General features: G+C 46.5%; 2 protein-coding genes across 2 annotated transcripts; one reads left to right on the top strand and one right to left on the bottom strand.

Moving 5' to 3' along the window:
* Positions 1–1,907: 1,907 nt before the first annotated feature.
* On the bottom strand, positions 1,908–4,746 carry fosab (v-fos FBJ murine osteosarcoma viral oncogene homolog Ab). Its single transcript, XM_056581039.1, has 4 exons — positions 4,468–4,746; positions 3,767–3,994; positions 3,521–3,628; positions 1,908–3,388 (listed from the first exon to the last, which is right to left on the bottom strand). The coding sequence occupies exons 1-4, from the start codon at positions 4,600–4,602 to the stop codon at positions 2,660–2,662; spliced, it is 1,200 nt and encodes a 399-aa protein (XP_056437014.1). The 5' UTR covers positions 4,603–4,746; the 3' UTR covers positions 1,908–2,659.
* Positions 4,747–8,091: 3,345 nt separating this feature from the next.
* si:ch211-153j24.3 (protein c-Fos) lies at positions 8,092–10,657 on the top strand. Its single transcript, XM_056581872.1, has 5 exons — positions 8,092–8,220; positions 8,805–8,984; positions 9,312–9,419; positions 9,740–9,850; positions 9,941–10,657. The coding sequence occupies exons 1-5, from the start codon at positions 8,092–8,094 to the stop codon at positions 10,655–10,657; spliced, it is 1,245 nt and encodes a 414-aa protein (XP_056437847.1).
* The last annotated feature ends 7,010 nt before the right edge of the window (positions 10,658–17,667 follow it).

The raw sequence follows: 17,667 nt of genomic DNA, 5'->3' as shown, positions 1-17,667 counted from the left end.
AGCAAAGGTGGGATCTCTCTCTCTCTCTCTCTCTCTCTCTCTCTCTCTCTCTCTCTCTCTCTCTCTCTCTCTCTCTCTCTCTCTCTCTCTCTCTCTCTCTCTCTCTCTCTCTCTCTCTCTCTCTCTCTCTCTCTCTCTCTCTCTCTCTCTCTGAATGGGTTTAGGTGTTGCTGGGGCGGATCCAATCAGATCACTTGGGGTCGTCGTGGCATGGGGGCGTACTCGTCTGTTGTGTCACTATACCCGCTCCGAGCCAATCGCGTCCCCCTCTTGTCTCCGTCTCCCCATCTCTGTACGATTCCAACCGCCTCACAGAATCCTCTTCTTTTTTTTTTCATCCACCCCCCCCCCCCTCTCCCCTTCCCTCCCTCCCTCCCTGCCTCCCTCTTTCCTCCGTACCACGTAGCTTTCTCCTGTCTTTCTGCTCAGCCCGACGCTGCCTCCTGCCTCCCCAGAGTGGGGGCAGCTACGCACGTCCACGTCATAGTGTTTCTAATTTTACTGCTGTTGCTGCTGATGTTAAAAGAGGCAACAGCCACCTGCTATTTCTGTCTCCGCGCCGGTTCCCAGAGGCTGACAGGGGAAGGTATTAATATGGAGGGTTATTAAACGCTTCACGCTCGCAGATGCAAGCTATATGGAGAGGTTCGAGGGATTAGAAGAGGGGGACATACTGAGTGTTTACTTTTTACTTCGATACTAGGCAGGCACGTCCACGCACACACACACACGCTGACACACACGTTGAGGCTTAAACCTCTTTGATAAGTCATTCAATTGGTCTAAAGGAAAAAGAAAAGGAGAGGACACATTACTGTGTGGTGGGATAGAGAATTGGGAAATAGTCAAAGGTTGTTGCATAAATCCATTTGAGATCTGTGTCATGTAAACATTAAAAAAATTAGGGTGTGCCTGCACTGCACTATTGGCACAAGCATTATGTGGAAGTGAGGCCAACTCTTTGAGCTAACTCCCAACGGACCATCACAAATGAGCCTTAACACATGCCCTTGTATGGGACCGTTGATGATGAAATACTGAATGAGCAGATAAGAAAACATAACATTGATAGGCTACATGGTAGTGATTAGGTGTGGCATGGTCTCTTTCCCTTTTTTGTGAATGATCATTTAGCAACACTATTGCAGCCTTTATTTAGGTGCGTTTCTTTATTTTGATGGTGCGCAAGATACCGATAGGGCAGGTCTTCCCAAAACTGTTCAAAAGTATTTAAGGCTTTTAAAAGATGTTAAACATGTAAAGTAGTCCACCTAATACGGCCCTAATGTTATTAAAGGTGGGAGTCCGACTATAATGATCACCTATGTCTAGACAATAACAACCTACTCGTTATTTAAAAATAAATAAAAACATTATAAAAATGAACCATGTGTGTTGCCTACATCGAGCGTTAAATAAGCTTTTTAAGCGTTTCTTTCCAGGTCTGTGACCCTGAATCTATCGGGTTTTTATCGCCTACGCGTTTGAACTGTCAAATTATTCAATGTTTTGCACAATTTGTTAGCACACGACTCTCTCACTTCAGATGTAGGATGTTCGCCTGCGAAATGTCTTTCTGAGAATACGGAAATGAATACATTTACATTTTCAGAGAGTTCTTCAGTCGACAAGTCGACCTAGCGGATTTTAATCATTCGTACATAACATCCGACAAGAACATTGGCAGGGTGCGTTTAATTGATCACAGTTTTCTTTCAATATTGTGCAATACCTGCCGCCGGAGAGCTTGGAGATGTAGCAGGGTTCCATATTAGGTCACGGAAACGAACGTCAGCGCACTAGCGTGCGGAGAAAAAAATGGAAACGACGCACTGACGTACGAGCCCCGTCGATCGTGACGTACTGCCATGGCAACAGACGGAGCAGTAAATAGAATCAGTGGAGGTGCGGAGAAGGGCCACCACTACCCACATTTTAATGAGGGCTGAGTTTAGAATGTCTCCTAATTGCCTCTTTAACGCCATTGAAATAATATAATGTTTGATAGAACATGTTTGATAGAACTTTATATTTTCATATCTTTATCATTGTGAATAGAACCATATGACTGAAGGAAAGAGAGAGTACTAGGCCATCACTGAATTGAAATATGACTATGTTTTATTTACAAGAGCATATCATACCAACATACAACTGTTACAGTTTTTTAGTTTCTGTTAAAAAAATAAACTCAAATATCATAAATAAAAAGCACTAATGTTTTCACGGAAAACACAATACCTAGATAGACCACTGAGACCAGGCTGAGACAAAGCACATTGGTTCACGATAACTCCAGAGCACTCTCACATTTCATCAGAATTTCACCAGAAGAGCTGACAATCAGGATTACACACTGTATTGCTTTGAACACCGCAATTCAACAACTAAATTTTACCGCTAGCACCGTTAAATCTTTTTGCACACTCAAAATCGATTAGGTGTTGTTAGCTCAAACATGCTTTTGAATTGCTACACAGATAAGATATGCCAGAATAATAAAGGCAAATAAATCATAAATATCATAATTTTGCTTCCTTGCGTTGGATACAGTAGAAGTCTATTCGATAGCCCTGTGACCCGCACATGATCTCCATCAGTCCATACATCAGGACATAAACAAGTGCCTCTAAAAGTTAGTCTTGTCGTGGAAGGTTTCTTAGAGGGCCAGCAGCGTGGGGGAGCTCAGGGAGTCGGAGGAATACTCGTTGCTGCTGCTGCCTCGTCGATGGGCGGAGCCACAGGTGGGGAAGGCGTCGGCCTCGGGGTAGTTGAAGGCGAAGGAAGAAGTGAAGGTGGAGGCGGAAGGTGTGCACGTCACCACGGGCGTGCACAGCGGCTCAAAGTCCATGCTGATGTTGTTGTTGTGGATGTTGGTGTCGCCGGTGATCCCGGCCGAGGTGTAGAGGGGCTCCCAGTCCTGGGGGGCTGCGTACAGAGAGCTGGAGAGGTCCACCTCGGGCACGGAGCGCGCCACCTCCATCTCTGTCTTGGCCAGCAGGTCCAGAGACTCTTCCAGGGCCGTGGCATCATCCAGCACCGTCAGCTTGGCCGGCATGCGGTGGTGGTGGTGGTGCTGGTGGTGGTCAGAGACCGCCGCGGACATGATGGGGGCAGGGCTGGAGAAGAGTGAGTGGGAGGTGGAGGTGAAGGTGGAGGAGGCGGTCTGGCTGGCGGAGGAGGAAGTGGTGGAGGTGTTGGGGGACATCACCGTGGAGCAGGGGGAGAGTGCGGGGGAGAGGGCGACGAACATGTCGTCCAGCTCAGAGGGGATCTTGCAGATGGGGCGGTGGGAGGCCAGGATGAACTCCAGCCTCTCCTTCTCCTTCAGGAGGTTGGCGATGTCGTTCTGCAGGGTGGACTTATCGTCTTCCAGATCGTCGGTTTCCTGACAGGGGGGGAAGGGGAGGAGAGCTGGACTTAATATCACCGTCGTTGGGTCAACATTGCTGTGCGTTATGCATGTATTGGACTGCTAAAGGTGAGCCAAGCAGAGCACTGTCGCTGTTAGAGTACTTACAGCTTGGAGTGTGTCTGTGAGCTCCCGGCGTCTGTTGCGGCATTTAGCGGCCGCCTGCTTGTTTCTCTCTCGGCGAACTCGCCTCTTCTCATCCTCCTCGGAGTAAACCTGGAGAACACAACCGGAAAAAAAGGATAAATAACGTTAATGTCAGCACTCAAGATGAACAGCTGTTGAGCAACGGATGTGTCATTACACTGATATTAATTCATTATTAATTCAAATGCATTCAAAGGGTTAATTTACCTGTTCGGTTCTGCTGCGCTTGATGGAGTTGTGGGCTTTGGGGGCCTGGGCCCTCATGGAGTATGCCGGGCTGGGGCTGGGGCTGGGGGTGTAGGGGTGCGCCCGGTTGGAGGGGGCCACGGAGGAGATGAGGGGCTGGACCATCCACTGGAGGTCAGCGCTGCTGGAGATCGCTGTGAGGGTGGGCACGAAGGACGAGGTGCTGGACACCGTCAGGTCGGTGAAGTCCTAGGAGAGGAGAGGGAGAAGGAGGGAAGATGAGTGCACTGAGCATCAACGAAGTAGGGACTACCCCTCTGTTACAGGTGGAGAGATTATTCATATCTGCGTGATGGCAGATATGATCATTTATTCTTCTCTGTCTCTGTCTCTGTCTCTCTCTCTCTCTCTGGAGTTTCCAAGTAAACTGTGCTGCAGAGCTAACAGCTAGTTATTTCCACTTATTGAATACTGTCATACTGTCTTATTAAATACATAATACTGCCTTGTTAAATAAACAAAATCTCAAAATACGATTGCATTTAGCCAACTGTCGCCTACGTTTACCCCATGCATTCATCCGTTAAGTATTAGCCTACATATGCATGCATTTCAGTAGGCCTATATGTCCTTAACCTCCAATCATCCATACATTACCAAGACAGCTAGAATGCTACGATCGTTTGATTTAATAAAGCATTTCGTATATTGCCTGCACATACCTGGGACTGGGGAGATCCAATGCTCGAGTCAGATCCTGCCGGCGAAGGATAGTATCCAAAACTATCTCCCGCTGGAGAAGCAGTGCTACAGCGTGAGGAAGAGTCACAGTCTGCGTTGAAAGCGTTGTACATCATGGTTAAAAAGGAAGATCTGTTAATGTCCAAAATGTTTCAAGCGTTCAACTGTGGGGATTCCCTCTGGCTTGGAGTGGTTTCTCGATCGGTTGTTGCTAGTCAGTGTTCTTTTTCTCTGTGCCGCTTAAAGTTTGACTGCAACTGAGGAGATCCTCCTTGCTTATATAGGCTGTGGTGGACAGAGATGACGTAGATTTGGGGCAGTACACTGCGCCCGAAGTGGCGATGCGAAAGAAAACAAGAAAAATGAATAACGCATTACAGACTTAGGTAACAATTTATTGTATCGTGTTCTATGTAATTAAAATGAGTTTATAATGTGTATAATGTATTCACTTTAAAATATGCTCCGACGTACCCATTCTCATTCAAGAAATGGAACGTTCCAGACGGTATCCCCGCTACGTCACTGTCCCAAATATGGTGCATCCTGTAAGGGGAGGTACATGCTGGGAAATACTCAAACCTCCAACAGTTGACTGCGGCTGTGACGTTATGTAAGACAACAAACACAAAGGTTGTTATGAAAACTTGACAATGAGAACTTCGATACATTGATGTTGATTGCTCGGCGATCGATGTATTTATGTATATAGTCCTTATCTATACGTAAAAACGCATAAATTAAAAAAGGTTTGATCGTTTTATATTTAAATAGTTTATTTTTATTTTTTTATTATTTACGGTTACTCCGAAAATACAACAGCAGAGATGTAGTCCTTTTTACAAAAGCATAAATGGCTTTTTTCTGATCGTAGTTTGCAAATGTATAGATGCTCTATCATATTAATCGTTTCCATTTTTGATAAATTGCTGCGATTCTACCAAAATGAATATTGGAAAATCCGTATTTATGCATGGGAATACGTTGTATTTACATTCAACGTCGGTATATCCAATGGAAAGTTTAGATAAACTTGCACGTTCATGTTGGGACACGTTCTTCGGTATAGGCTCAGGTTTACACAGCTTAAACCCTGAGGCAGCGTTTGAAATTCTTGCGTACATGGGGTGTGTTTTGAAGGAGCGCAGACTGGTTTGTGTGTACTTAGTTTACCTCTGCAAATTACTGGTGCCTCTCCCAATATGGACTAACCTACAGCGTAAGATTGTTGGTACCCCGCCTGTTTGAGTTCGCTTATGTAGAATGGCAAACTGCAAAAATGTATTCTGATCAAAAATATTTATTTTAAGCAGAATAAATAGTCCTTATTTATTTATCATTAAATAAAAAAGTGTGCAAGTTTGCATATGCTGTAGTTATCAGTAAACGTGCAAGTAACACGCAGCACATGGGAGTAGTGGTTCGACTCGTTTCCCGCGTTGGTGTTTTGTTAAACATTCTTCGTTGTCTTGGTAACACTCCACCCCTTCGAGGCAGTGACGTCCCCTTTGCTCTGCTCATGCTCCGTTGGTGCGCGCGTGTGTCTGTGTGTCTGTGTGTCTGTGTGTCCGTGTCCGTGTCCGTGTGTGTGTGTGTGTGTGTGTGTGTGTGTGTGTGTGTGTGTGTGTGTGTGTGTGTGTGTGTGTGTGTGTGTGTGTGTGTGTGTGTGTGTGTATCTGTGTCTGTGTGTTGGGGAAAGTAACCGGACACCAGACATTGCCAGTACTCTTATCAACTAGGGCTCTAGGGTTGAGTCTGATTAACGCGGTTTGAGTTCAGACAACGGTCTGTTGCGTGAACTCTCGTCTCAACAATTACCGGGTGAGGGACTGATTCATGATGTCAAACCAACCGGAAATTCTACTCCGAACCATTTAATTACTCAATAATTATCACTCAACAAAATATAATAATAAAAAAATAAATAATAATAACAATAGTAAATATGTAGGCTAATATTGATATATATATAAGCCTCTAACCCACTGTGATAACAAACCACAACTGCTCCAAATTGAAAGCCCAATATTTTATTTTACTTTATAGATAATCTGATTGATAAAGATGTTAAGAACAATAACCACTTGATAGCAGTTCATTTTAAGTGGCCTATAAATAGGCATAGCCCTACTAAATTATTCATAACGCAGGAATAGCCTAGGTGTTAACGCTTCTGACGTCGCTCTGCATTTCACGGTACATAATACCATTCCAGCCCATTTGGCCCAAAAGAACCCCACCATGTCACGGGGCTATAAATAACCCCGACCGCGTTTCCACGTTCACGCAAAGGTGGCTTTGTTGAAAACGTTGCTTTCAGCAATTGTGTTTGTGGAGGGGGTGGGGGGGGGGGGATATCTTTAGTCACCCCCTTTAATCCCCCCGCCGGTCTGCAGTGAAGACCACCAATGGTCTGCCAGGAAACCCAAAAGGGGCGTGACTGCCGGGAAAAGGAAAGCTTGCCCGCTCGCCAGACGCTCCTCTCTGCTCACTTTCATTGGAGGATTTCTGGGAGGGCGAAACCCATTACATATTAATTACTCCGTCTCTGACCAACTGAATGGAAATCCTAACGGTTCCCTTTGACTATAGTTTATAAACACAGCCCACTGTGTCCGCCTTCATTGTTTCACTTTTCCTTTTAAATTTTATGTGGCGCGCGGGCAGAAAAACGGGATGCCCAGCAGCGTGCACGCGCGCTCTGCGTGTGCGGCCAATTGCTCCAAAGTTAACCGGAAACACCATATATGGCTCGACTCGTCTACTCGGCTATTGGCTGTTAGACTGCAGCGACAAGTCTGTTGCTGGAGCGCCGAGGCGGTCAGAAATAAAAACAGGGGACTTATCTATTAACTTATTGTTAAATATGTCCCATGTGTGACAACTGTTCGTCCTAAAACCATAGCCAACCCAATGATAATCTTTCTTTTTGCTATTGTCGCATTCACATAGTCCTAGGGTGTAATGCATTTGATTCATTGATTATATATTTTTTACAGCAGTATTTTGTTTCGTCGTGTGAAATCAGGTCAACGATGAATCAATGGTTATCCGACGGACTTTGATGTATTGATAAAATACATTATTTTGTGAACATCTTGTTTTGTCAGAGGCCTAATGCAGATGCTGCATACGTGAAATGACGTTGTTTCATACGGTAGAGAGCGGACTACATATTGAAGGAGGGGGGGGTCTCTCTCTATATTTAGCAATTAATAAAATAAAATATTGGTCTTATATTTTGGCGTCTTAAAACCCTATAGGTTATTGTGTGTTGACCGTTCAAAGCGCTCATCTTACACGTCAATCCCAGCCTTTTACCCCTTTCGCAACGTCTGTATCCGAGATGGTTTGTTCCCCCTCAAACCCCCCACCCCGCCTCACCACCCCATACATTTCATTCATAAAATTCCAACTCACTATAAAAGGTGGGCCTCCGCACAGTCTGCACAGAGTAACCGCGTTCACGAGACGAACCGACCAATCGAAGACCTCACTTAATTGGGACGAATACAAGGGGGTCGAAGCATTCTCTACAATCGACAAAGGTACGACACAATAGGCCTATATATAGTTCGCTTATGTTGTAATCGCCGACTGCCAAGATGTACCAGGGATCCAGCCCTGACCACGACGCGTCATCCAGCTGTAGCGGGGACAGCCCTGCGCGCGGCGGCCAGCCTCCTCCTCCCGGCTCGCTCTCGAGCGCATCCTCAATGGACAGCCTCAACCAGGTACCTCCTCGCGGACACACGTTAGTTCTTCACAACTAACATCTGGATCTTTGTATGTGTATGTGCCGATTCGTTTGGTGTGACATTGTTCTCTTTTGTTTTTTTGTGCTTTATGGTGATTACTTAAAAAAAAAATATATATATATATAGCCTAGGCTATATCCCACAGCACGGCAATTTCATTTGAGAAATCCAAATTAAGAGGCATAACCGTATATTCCGGCTACAGTTAGGGTGATTGAAGCGTCTGTGTATATGTACTGAATCCAGCTGATTACATCCCGTTACTTGTCTTGGTCGTGACCTCTCTGAACAAATAGGCTGTGAGATCACACGGACGTCGGGGATAAAAAAAATGAAAAAAAACGAAATTGATGGCAGGAAAATTAACATTGTTACAGAGTAATGTCTAAACGTTGAAGCGGTGTATTCTTTTTTTTAAATATTTTTGCAATTCCTTCCTCTCGATGTTGGAGCGCATAACAAGATGTTCGCTCAGATTGGTTTGATGCGCAGATAGAAAAAAACATCACCACCACAGTTCTCATCTGATCTTCAACATTTACATCTATTTCTCTCTACAGGACCCCGACTCGAGTGACTCCTTTGTTCCGACGGTGACCGCGATCTCCACGTCTCCCGATCTGAGGTGGATGGTGCAGACCACCACCACCTCCTCCACCCATTCTCCCTCCCGCGGAGGTGCACGAGCCAAAGCCCGCTCGAAGGAGCACACCGGCGGGAAGAAGGGGAAGAAAGACCAGGTAAGGACCTCTGATCGGTGCACCTTGGACGGCGTCTTGTAGCGATAGGCGAGAGGATGCGTGTTGATGAGGAACAGCGTGCGACGCAGCGGTTTTCCGACGCTATCATCGCTCCGTTTCTGAGCTCACGCGCGCGTTGGAAGGGGGGGGGATGCAGACAGCCAGCCAGACCCTTCCTTCTCAGCACAACCTTCGCCGCATTGAGCAAATGTTGGCAGGTCGGACGGGGGGGATCTGGAGCCAAATGCCGACGTTTGCAGGAATCGAACAGAATGGTCATTTATAACCCCCCAAAAAATAGCCTTTTTTTTGTGATTGATTTTGTAGCCTTCCAAGGAGGAGGATGAGAGGAGGAAGATCCGGAGGGAGAGGAACAAGATTGCCGCAGCAAAGTGTCGTAACAGACGAAGGGAGCTCACGGACACGCTGCAGGCGGTGAGTGGGCCTGTCTTAACTGTCAACCTGCGCCTTGGCCTATACCCACCTGTCAACCTGCGGCTAGTCCTGTCTTACCTACCTACCTGTCTTACTTAACCAACCTGCACCTAGGCCTGTCTTACCTACCTACCCATGTCTTACCTAACATAACCTGTGCCTGTCTTGCCTACCTGCGCCTATACACGTCTTACCGAACAAACTGTCTTACTGAAACATGCGCGTTGTTCAATGCTCACGTGAGCGACGTATAAAAGCGGTACCATCTGTACTCTGCGCACGTCGTTTCTCACACGTTTTCATTTCCTCGACCGCTACAGGAAACCGACGTGCTTGAGGAAGAGAAAGCGGCGCTGCAGACGGAAATAGCCGATCTCATCAAAGAGAAAGCGCGCCTCGAGCAGGTGCTCGCCTCTCACGAGCCCGGGTGCGCGCGTCACCCGAACGAAGAAGAGCGCCGTTTGGACGACGCGGTGCACGATGCGACTTCCGGGATGGACGGCGAGCTGGGGGAGGATAAGGAGGAGGAGGGTGAAGACGAGGATGATGATGGGGGTGATGACGACGACGACGTGAGTCCCATGCAGCAGGAGCCCCCGGCGTCTCCGCCCCCGACCCCGCTGCTCTCCCTGGGGCCCGAGGGCGAGAGCCTCTCCGAGGGGCCCGGCGAGGGAGAGGGCGGCCCCCCGCTGGGCCCCCCCCAGGACCTGGACCCCCCGCCGCCCCCCTGCGCCGCCGCCGCCATCCTGGGGAACTCCGACATCCTGCTCTGCTCCAGCGCCGAAGAGGAGGAGGAGGAGCCTCAGGAGGAGGAGGGGGAGGAGCCGGAGCCGCTTGAGGACCTGAAGGTGGACGACCTGGACGACTTGGTGCCCAGCCTGGAGATGAGCGCCCCAGAGGAGGAAGAAGGGGTGGGGGGCGGGGGGGGCGTGTCGCTGGGGTCTGTGGGCGCGTCGGTGCCGGACATCGACCTGGGCGGCGCCTTCGGGCTCCCGGACTGGGAGACCCTGTACCGGTCCGTGGCTCAGGACCTGGAGGCCCTGGGGACCCCCCTGGTGTCCTCCAGCCCCACCTGTGGCTACCGCTCCGTGTTCTCCTTCAGCGGGGCCGAGATAGACTCCCTGCAGGCGGAGGACGACAGCCTGGCCCTCAGGGGCCCTGCTGGGGGAGGTCTCGGCGCCGGGGGCCCCGAGTTCACCAAGGATAGCCTGAACTCTCCCACACTGCTGGCCCTGTGAACGCAAGATAAGGGCCCCTTATGCAACTGGTTTATTATGTCACTGACAGTCAATGGTTTTATAACCAGCAAGCTATAGTCTCCTTCTCTCTCCTTCTCTCTCTCTCTCTCTCTCTCTCTCTCTCTCTCTCTCTCTCTCTCTCTCTCTCTCTCTCTCTCTCTCTCTCTCTCTCTCTCTCTCTCTCTCTCTCTCTCTCTCTCTCTCTCTCACCATCTCTCACTTTTTTCTTTCTCTCTCTGTATACCTCTCTCTGCCTCTCTACTTCTCTCTCACCCTCTCTCTCTCCCTCCACCTCTGTCTTGCATTCTCTCTTTCTCTCTCTCCCTCTCCCTCTGTCTTAAGATCTGTCTTTCTCTCTCTCATGCTTTGTCTCTCTACCTCTACCTTTGTCTTCATTCTCGTTTTCTCTCTCTGTGTCTCTCTGCATCTCTTTCGCTACCTCGCCCTCCCTTCTTCTCTCTCTCTCTCTTTCTCTATCTATCGCCCAGCCTCTCCCTCCCTCCCTCCCTCCCTCCCTCCCTACCTCTCTCTCTCTCTCTCTCGCCCACCCTCTCTCCCTCTCTCTCCGATACTGTTTTGTGGTGCAGATGTGTTGATGTTGTGTGGAGCCTCACATCAAGGAATCTCTGTAACGTCTCCGTTCCCGTAGCCGTGACACAGGGTTTGACTCTTCCGTCCACTGATGGTGCTGCAGAAGGCAGTGAGTGCTGTTACTCCTCTGGAATGATATCTCGTGGTGCCGGTGTCAAAAAGTGCATGCAAAAAAAAACAAGAGAATCATTTTAGTGTCTGCATCATCTTCTTCTTGCATTTTGTTCATCCCTTAATGTAATGTGAACCTAGGCTGTTTCTCAATATGATGTGAATACTGTTTACAAGTTGTGCTGTTATAAGTGAAAACGACAGGTCGACAAATGTGTAGCGTATACAACTATCATCCGACTGTTTGGTGTCAATGGACTTCCACGAAAAAGCATTCTGTCATGTATTTTATCCAGATGTATTTTATGGCATAGTTTATTTTTTTACTTAATCAGATGCAAAAAATATATAGCTGAAAATGGAAAATAAATACCAATGAATCACTATTTGTTGTGCTGTTCGTATGTATTTTAAATGGCATTATTTGATAGGTTTAACGTGCAAAACGACTTATTGTGAATATGATCACATCCAGTGCGATAATTATGGCATATAACACCACGTAACCGTGGTAAACAACGCGTAAACAGTGGAAGCTAAATAGAGCACGTTGATCATTTATTTATAGCACACGTCCCAATATTCTCACGGTCAAGGGAATCGGATTCCATAATGCAGGAACGTTTAGCGCAAACGTCACGACGTGTATGCGCCACGACGCAGTGACGTCTCTTTTCCTTGACCATATTTGGAAAATGCAGTTGTTTTGTTGCCATGGAGACGGTGTCATGTTACCCAGACCATTTTACCGGAAAAGGACAAGGCGCACAAGTGTTGTATTGGAAGAACCGAAAACAAACACAAGACTTCGGAGACATTACGAAAACGAATTACCCATCATAAATTACGTTAACATTGTAATACTTAGTTTGCAGTTGCAAAAATGTTGCAAAGGAATGTTTACTTTCTGTTCACTTTCCAACGCAAATACGGAACGCGAAATCCCTAAGCTTGCGGATATTCTCTCATACTTAAATGATGCATTATGATGTTGTATATTCATATGAAATGTTATTTATTAAGGTGAACGAAACAATCTTAACTAGAGAAGATCTAGAATACTTGATGATACAGTAGATGGCGCTAAATCACAGTCCAAAGACATAATGTGTATGTATCGATCAATTTAGAATGTATGTATGCATGCATGTCTGCATGTAACATATATATATATATGTATATATGTAAATGCATGTAAGTATGCATGCATGTATGAGTGTGTCGTTAGTGTCTATATAATAGACACTAACAAGTGAACTATTTAACTATCTATCTACGATATAAAATTAGTCAGTGTTTAATCTTAACCTCCACAATGAGATCACAGGAACACAGTGCTGTGCCTCATCCACTGTTACACTGGTCTTAATATCTTTTCCAGGTACACGCCATCAGTGCATCACCTCACCGCCTCGTGACCGCCTTGTTTCCTACGGGCTTTGACATATTCTCAAAGAGGTGTGATACTCACATGGGCAGGCTAAAGTCAGTGTCATATGCTTTTTAAGAGGACGGATAAGTCACATGATGAGAGAGAGAGAGAGAGAGAGAGAGAGAGAGAGAGAGAGAGAGAGAGAGAGAGAGACACACAGGAGAGACAGACAGAGAGACAGAGACAGAGACAGAGACAGAGACAGAGAGAGACAGAGACAGAGACAGAGACAGAGAGAGAGAGAGACAGAGAGAGAGAGAGAGAGCAAGAGACAGAGAGAGAGTGAGAGAGATTTCCCACCAAAGTGGAATCAATGAAGACATGGAATTGTATATACCAACACACTGTGAGGGGCCCGACACAAGCAATGGGAAGAGAAGGGATGTGTTTAGAGGAATATTGTTAGCAAAAACAAGTTTTTACTTCCCTTTCTCGCCGCTTGCAAGATACATGCTGGATTCCCAAGGGAAAGGCCACACATCATTTCTAATCTACTTTTTATAATAATACTGATACTAAAGGCAGCAGTCAGAACAGCACAGAAGAGAAGTGGTGTTATCTGGCTACCCCAAGGTTACAGAAGCACAACTAGTCCGTAGTTCATAAGACAAGTGTGTGGTCTATTATTAATTTTTTACCATCGGATGCTAGCCAAAGTCCAGGTGTCTATAACCTAATGCGTAGCAGGACGCATGACGAACCTGTGTGTCGAAATGATGCCCATCAGCCAAAGTTTGTGATAATAATTACCTAGATAGGAGCACAGGCGAGTCAATTATGTCTGAGGCGTGAGAGGGAGGGAAAAACAATAAAAACACATTGGACAATTTACGGTCGGAGGATCCTGGGAGATGTCAGTTATGATGTCAGAGCGCTCAGTGTGTGGGCAAGGGAGAGAGGGGGGGGAGCATTGTTGTTGTCGAGGGGGGGGGGGGGGGGGGGGGGGGGAGGTCAAAGGCTTCGGAAAGGTTTGCTCAGCTGCAGGGCGACCGCAGGCGGCCTCACAGTGGATTACAGTGGACAGGCGGTAGGGCCCGGATATCCCTCCCAATGGGGGGCCCCTCTTACATTCTGGGGGACCCGACCATGCAACTGGCCCTCCAGTCCCTCCAAGGACCCCCCAACCATGCAACTGGTTTACCAACTGGTTGACACATTTTGGGAGGGCAAATGTGAGGGCCGCTCCAGTAAACCTCCTCTCGGTACACCAGTTGCATGGTGGGGGCCCCCAAATGTCACGGGGCCCCTCCAATGGGAAGGACCTCCAGAGGCCACTGCATCACAATGTCTGAAATTAGAGAATATTCTATTTGTTAAAAAGGGCTGAAGATCTTCTGGTGGATCGGATCTGGATCTCTTTGTGTATGAGATGCGAAAGAAGAAGTGTGTGCACTTGTGTCTATGTGTGTGTGAACAGTGCTCATTTGTTTGTGGTGACACTCTGAGAAAGTTTGCAAAAAAGTGTTGCAGCCGTAGAAATAGAGCACCTTGCTGCTGAGAGTGGCGTCGTTATCTATGGTATATGATAAAAGGACCATTGTAACGTTATAGTCATTATACACCGGCGCAAAACTGACAAAATGCCCAGAATTGCGCAACTTATAACTTCTGTAATACAGTTTTAGCCCCTCTCTATATAGCCTTCATAATTTAGCTAGACACAGTGTCGCAAAACCTACAACCGTCAGAGATGATTTTACAGTTTCAAAAAAGGAAGGAAAGATAGAAAAAATGGACAAAGTTAAGGTAAAAATACGGCTGTCCCTATAGTGTCTCCGTTGTGGTCATATATGAGTCACGGTCGTGTCTGGAGGTGGATGCTGGGGTTTTCCATCGGTTATACAAAACACATAACAGATAAGACTTTGGAAGAGACGGTTCATATTGTATTTGCATATTGCACAAAAAATACATCAATCTGAAAACTCTTGAACGGAAAGTCGAACACGTCGCTTATTTCTTCTCTTACTTTGCATGGAGCATTTTTAATTGTGAGCATTGGCAAGTTCTGCAGAAATATCGAATGCATGCATTTGATAGAACGAGCAGTCATGTTATCCTGCACTTTATTAATTATGGAAAACAGGCACAGAAATAAATAAAGGGAAAGTAGCAGACGAGCACTGTATTGAATATCTTAAACGAGCATTAGCAATGTCTTAACGTCTCAAGTCAAGGCTAAATCAATGAGATCACTATAATGGCGTGAGGTACGTTACTACCATTACCAACCGAATACAAATAAAATAAAAATATGTTTGACTGACTCACTAAATCTGATATACATGTAGATCTCATTTGTGAATTTACCTTGTCATTTTAGCTCAAAGTTCACGATCAAGACATGTTGTTTTGGGCAAGTACAGCTCCCTGAAACCACACTATGAAAAGGTGGAACCAATGCTTTTGGAAGACAGCTCTGTTCTCCATTGAGGGACAATTGTGGTAAGCGATGGAGGGACGGTTCAAGACGAACCAGTGCACATTTCCTGTGTGTCAACATGTGCCATGACATTGTTCTTTCTCGCAATAAATGAAAATATATTTTGATTCCTTTTAGTTCCCCCCTTCCAATTTAGTTCTGTTTCCCTATCATATCTTACTCATCCATGTTATGACTGTGACACAGTGCTGACCCCCTTCAACAGACACACACATAGGTTCCAAACACCCCCCATAACACACACACAGACACACACATGCACGATCCAAACCCCCCCCATACACACACACACACCAAACACACGCACAAAAGCATGCTTTCTGTCACACTCACGCACAGACACCAACAAATGCTTTCTGTAACACATAACCCCCACCACAACACACGCTTACACACACACAGACCCCTCAGATGTTACAGACATAAATCAGAGCAGCACCGAATTAGAACCTAAACCCTGGGCCAGGTATTCTGGGCGGACATCAGCTGTCCACAGGTGGTCATGGCTGAAATGGCAATGGACGAATCTGTCATGTTGTCCTGCATGACAACTCATTCGGGATCCCTGCAGAGGTGCACGCTTTTAAACCAGCCCCACCTCACATCTTGGAAAGGCCAGTATTTACGTATGGATTGTCGGTTGCTTAGTCATTTACGAGTATAGGCCTCGACGATAACATCTGGTAACATCATTAAGTAATTTGTGTATAATTGATTATGTATTCAGTCATTCTCAGACTTAGGTTTGTGTGTGGTGCGTAAAACAAGGAGGAAACCACGTCATACAATCAATGAGTAATACAATTACACTTCTCTGAAAAATAAATAGAATTATTCCTAAAATTTGACAGTCGTTAATGTCTTTGACCTCTGCCTAGTCCCCGGGGTCAAATCCGAAATGCCGCTGCATCGAAAATAAACGTCATGGTTTATACCAACACTGGAGGAAGTATCACGTTTTATTCAAGGAATGCAGAATAATTCCCATAATCGCGCTTATCTGCTCCTCCGCTATCAATTTGTCAAACTTCAGGACTTCCTGTGGCGCTGAAGACAATGGTTGCATGGCAACCAACCCAAATATGTATTCTGCAGATTAATAATAAAAAGGGGATTCTATTCATAATGAAAAGTGGTATGAAGTTAATACAGTCTCCCACACTGTCCCCCCCCCCCCCCCCCCCCCCCCACACACACACACACACACACACTCTGTGGAAAACGGATGTCTCTTCTGGATACTGACATCGCCCTGCCGCGGTATGTTTGTGTTTTTCAGTTGTCGACGGATGCTGTCACAGCCGCTCATACACACCAGGGGGGGGGGGGGGGGGGGGGGGGGGGGGGGGGGGGGGGGGGGGGGGGGGGGGAGTGAGTGAGGTAGTTTTTGGATTTTCTGGAAGCTTCAACAGACACCGACAGACTAGTGTGCAGTAATGTTTAATGGGCTACATGTGGAAACCATGACAACAGCAGCTTACTGTGTGGTAGTACTGTGTAAACCTGTGTTTACTTTAATCAATGAGGTATCCTACTTAATTAATAATTGTTAATAATGTAATTACAGAATAGCCATGAATCGTAAATGTATAGGCTACAGTTAATTTTAGTTGTTTATTTACACATGTCAAAAAACTCCCAAATAAAATAAGTCATAATAGATAGTCCATATATTATAATTATTATCATAATTTATATTCATTGTAATTATATTACGGCACTTCTAATTGTGGCACCAGTCAATGAACACAGAGGGCTGATTTATCCTCATCTGTCAGCTTTATATAAGGGACGAGTAGTGTGAATGAATCCCCGTCTATATTTAAGAGTCTGATCTCCGCAAAACCGATCGGAATACCCGTAGGCTATTACATAATAATTCAGGAATAACCATCCCCCGTCCCATATTGCAATTCACATATCCCGTCAATCGATAAAACACTTTTCGCAAGGACAACGTGGCGCATGTGTTTACAGCGATGTTTATTTATTAGCCTCGTTGTAAGCAGCGTGTGTGCCTGTGCGTGTATATTTGTGCGCGCGTGTGTGCACGTGCCTGCGCGTATCCGTGTGTGTGCACGCCCATGTGTGCTTGTGTGCTTGTGTGTGCGTGTGTGTGTGTGTGTGTGTCTCTACGGTTGCTAGGGGTGGAGCAAACAAACCCCGTGTGTTATTTTTTTTTCTTCTTTCTAAATCTAGCCCTCCTCTCTGACATTATTTTCATCCTCCACGCTGACGTCTCGGACGACAGTTCCGCATTCCGGGACCTCCCCGCTCCTCGGTCAGTACATAAGCGGGGCTGACGCAACGGCGCCCGGTCACTCACAGTACTACCATCCGTCGGTGCTCCCAGTAGCCTACCCGAAGCGCACCACCGACCCACACTTCCCCGCCTCTATCGCCTCGTCTCTCGGACGCATTCCAGGCAAGTCC

This window comes from Gadus chalcogrammus, chromosome 21 (assembly GCF_026213295.1).
Source record: "Gadus chalcogrammus isolate NIFS_2021 chromosome 21, NIFS_Gcha_1.0, whole genome shotgun sequence".
Classification (NCBI taxonomy): domain Eukaryota; kingdom Metazoa; phylum Chordata; class Actinopteri; order Gadiformes; family Gadidae; genus Gadus; species Gadus chalcogrammus.
The sequence above is the reverse complement of the archived record's forward strand: the minus strand, read 5'-3'. Positions and strand labels throughout refer to the sequence as shown.

Coding starts and splice junctions, on each gene's coding strand:
- si:ch211-153j24.3 (XM_056581872.1), top strand. CDS start 8,092: ATGTACCAGGGATCCAGCCCTGACCACGACGCGTCATCCAGCTGTAGC. Junction 8,221..8,804: donor CAATGGACAGCCTCAACCAG/GTACCTCCTCGC, acceptor TTCTCTCTACAG/GACCCCGACTCGAGTGACTC. Junction 8,985..9,311: donor AGAAGGGGAAGAAAGACCAG/GTAAGGACCTCT, acceptor TTGATTTTGTAG/CCTTCCAAGGAGGAGGATGA.
- fosab (XM_056581039.1), bottom strand. CDS start 4,602: ATGATGTACAACGCTTTCAACGCAGACTGTGACTCTTCCTCACGCTGT. Junction 3,995..4,467: donor TTGGATCTCCCCAGTCCCAG/GTATGTGCAGGC, acceptor CTCCTCTCCTAG/GACTTCACCGACCTGACGGT. Junction 3,389..3,520: donor TCACAGACACACTCCAAGCT/GTAAGTACTCTA, acceptor CCCCCCTGTCAG/GAAACCGACGATCTGGAAGA.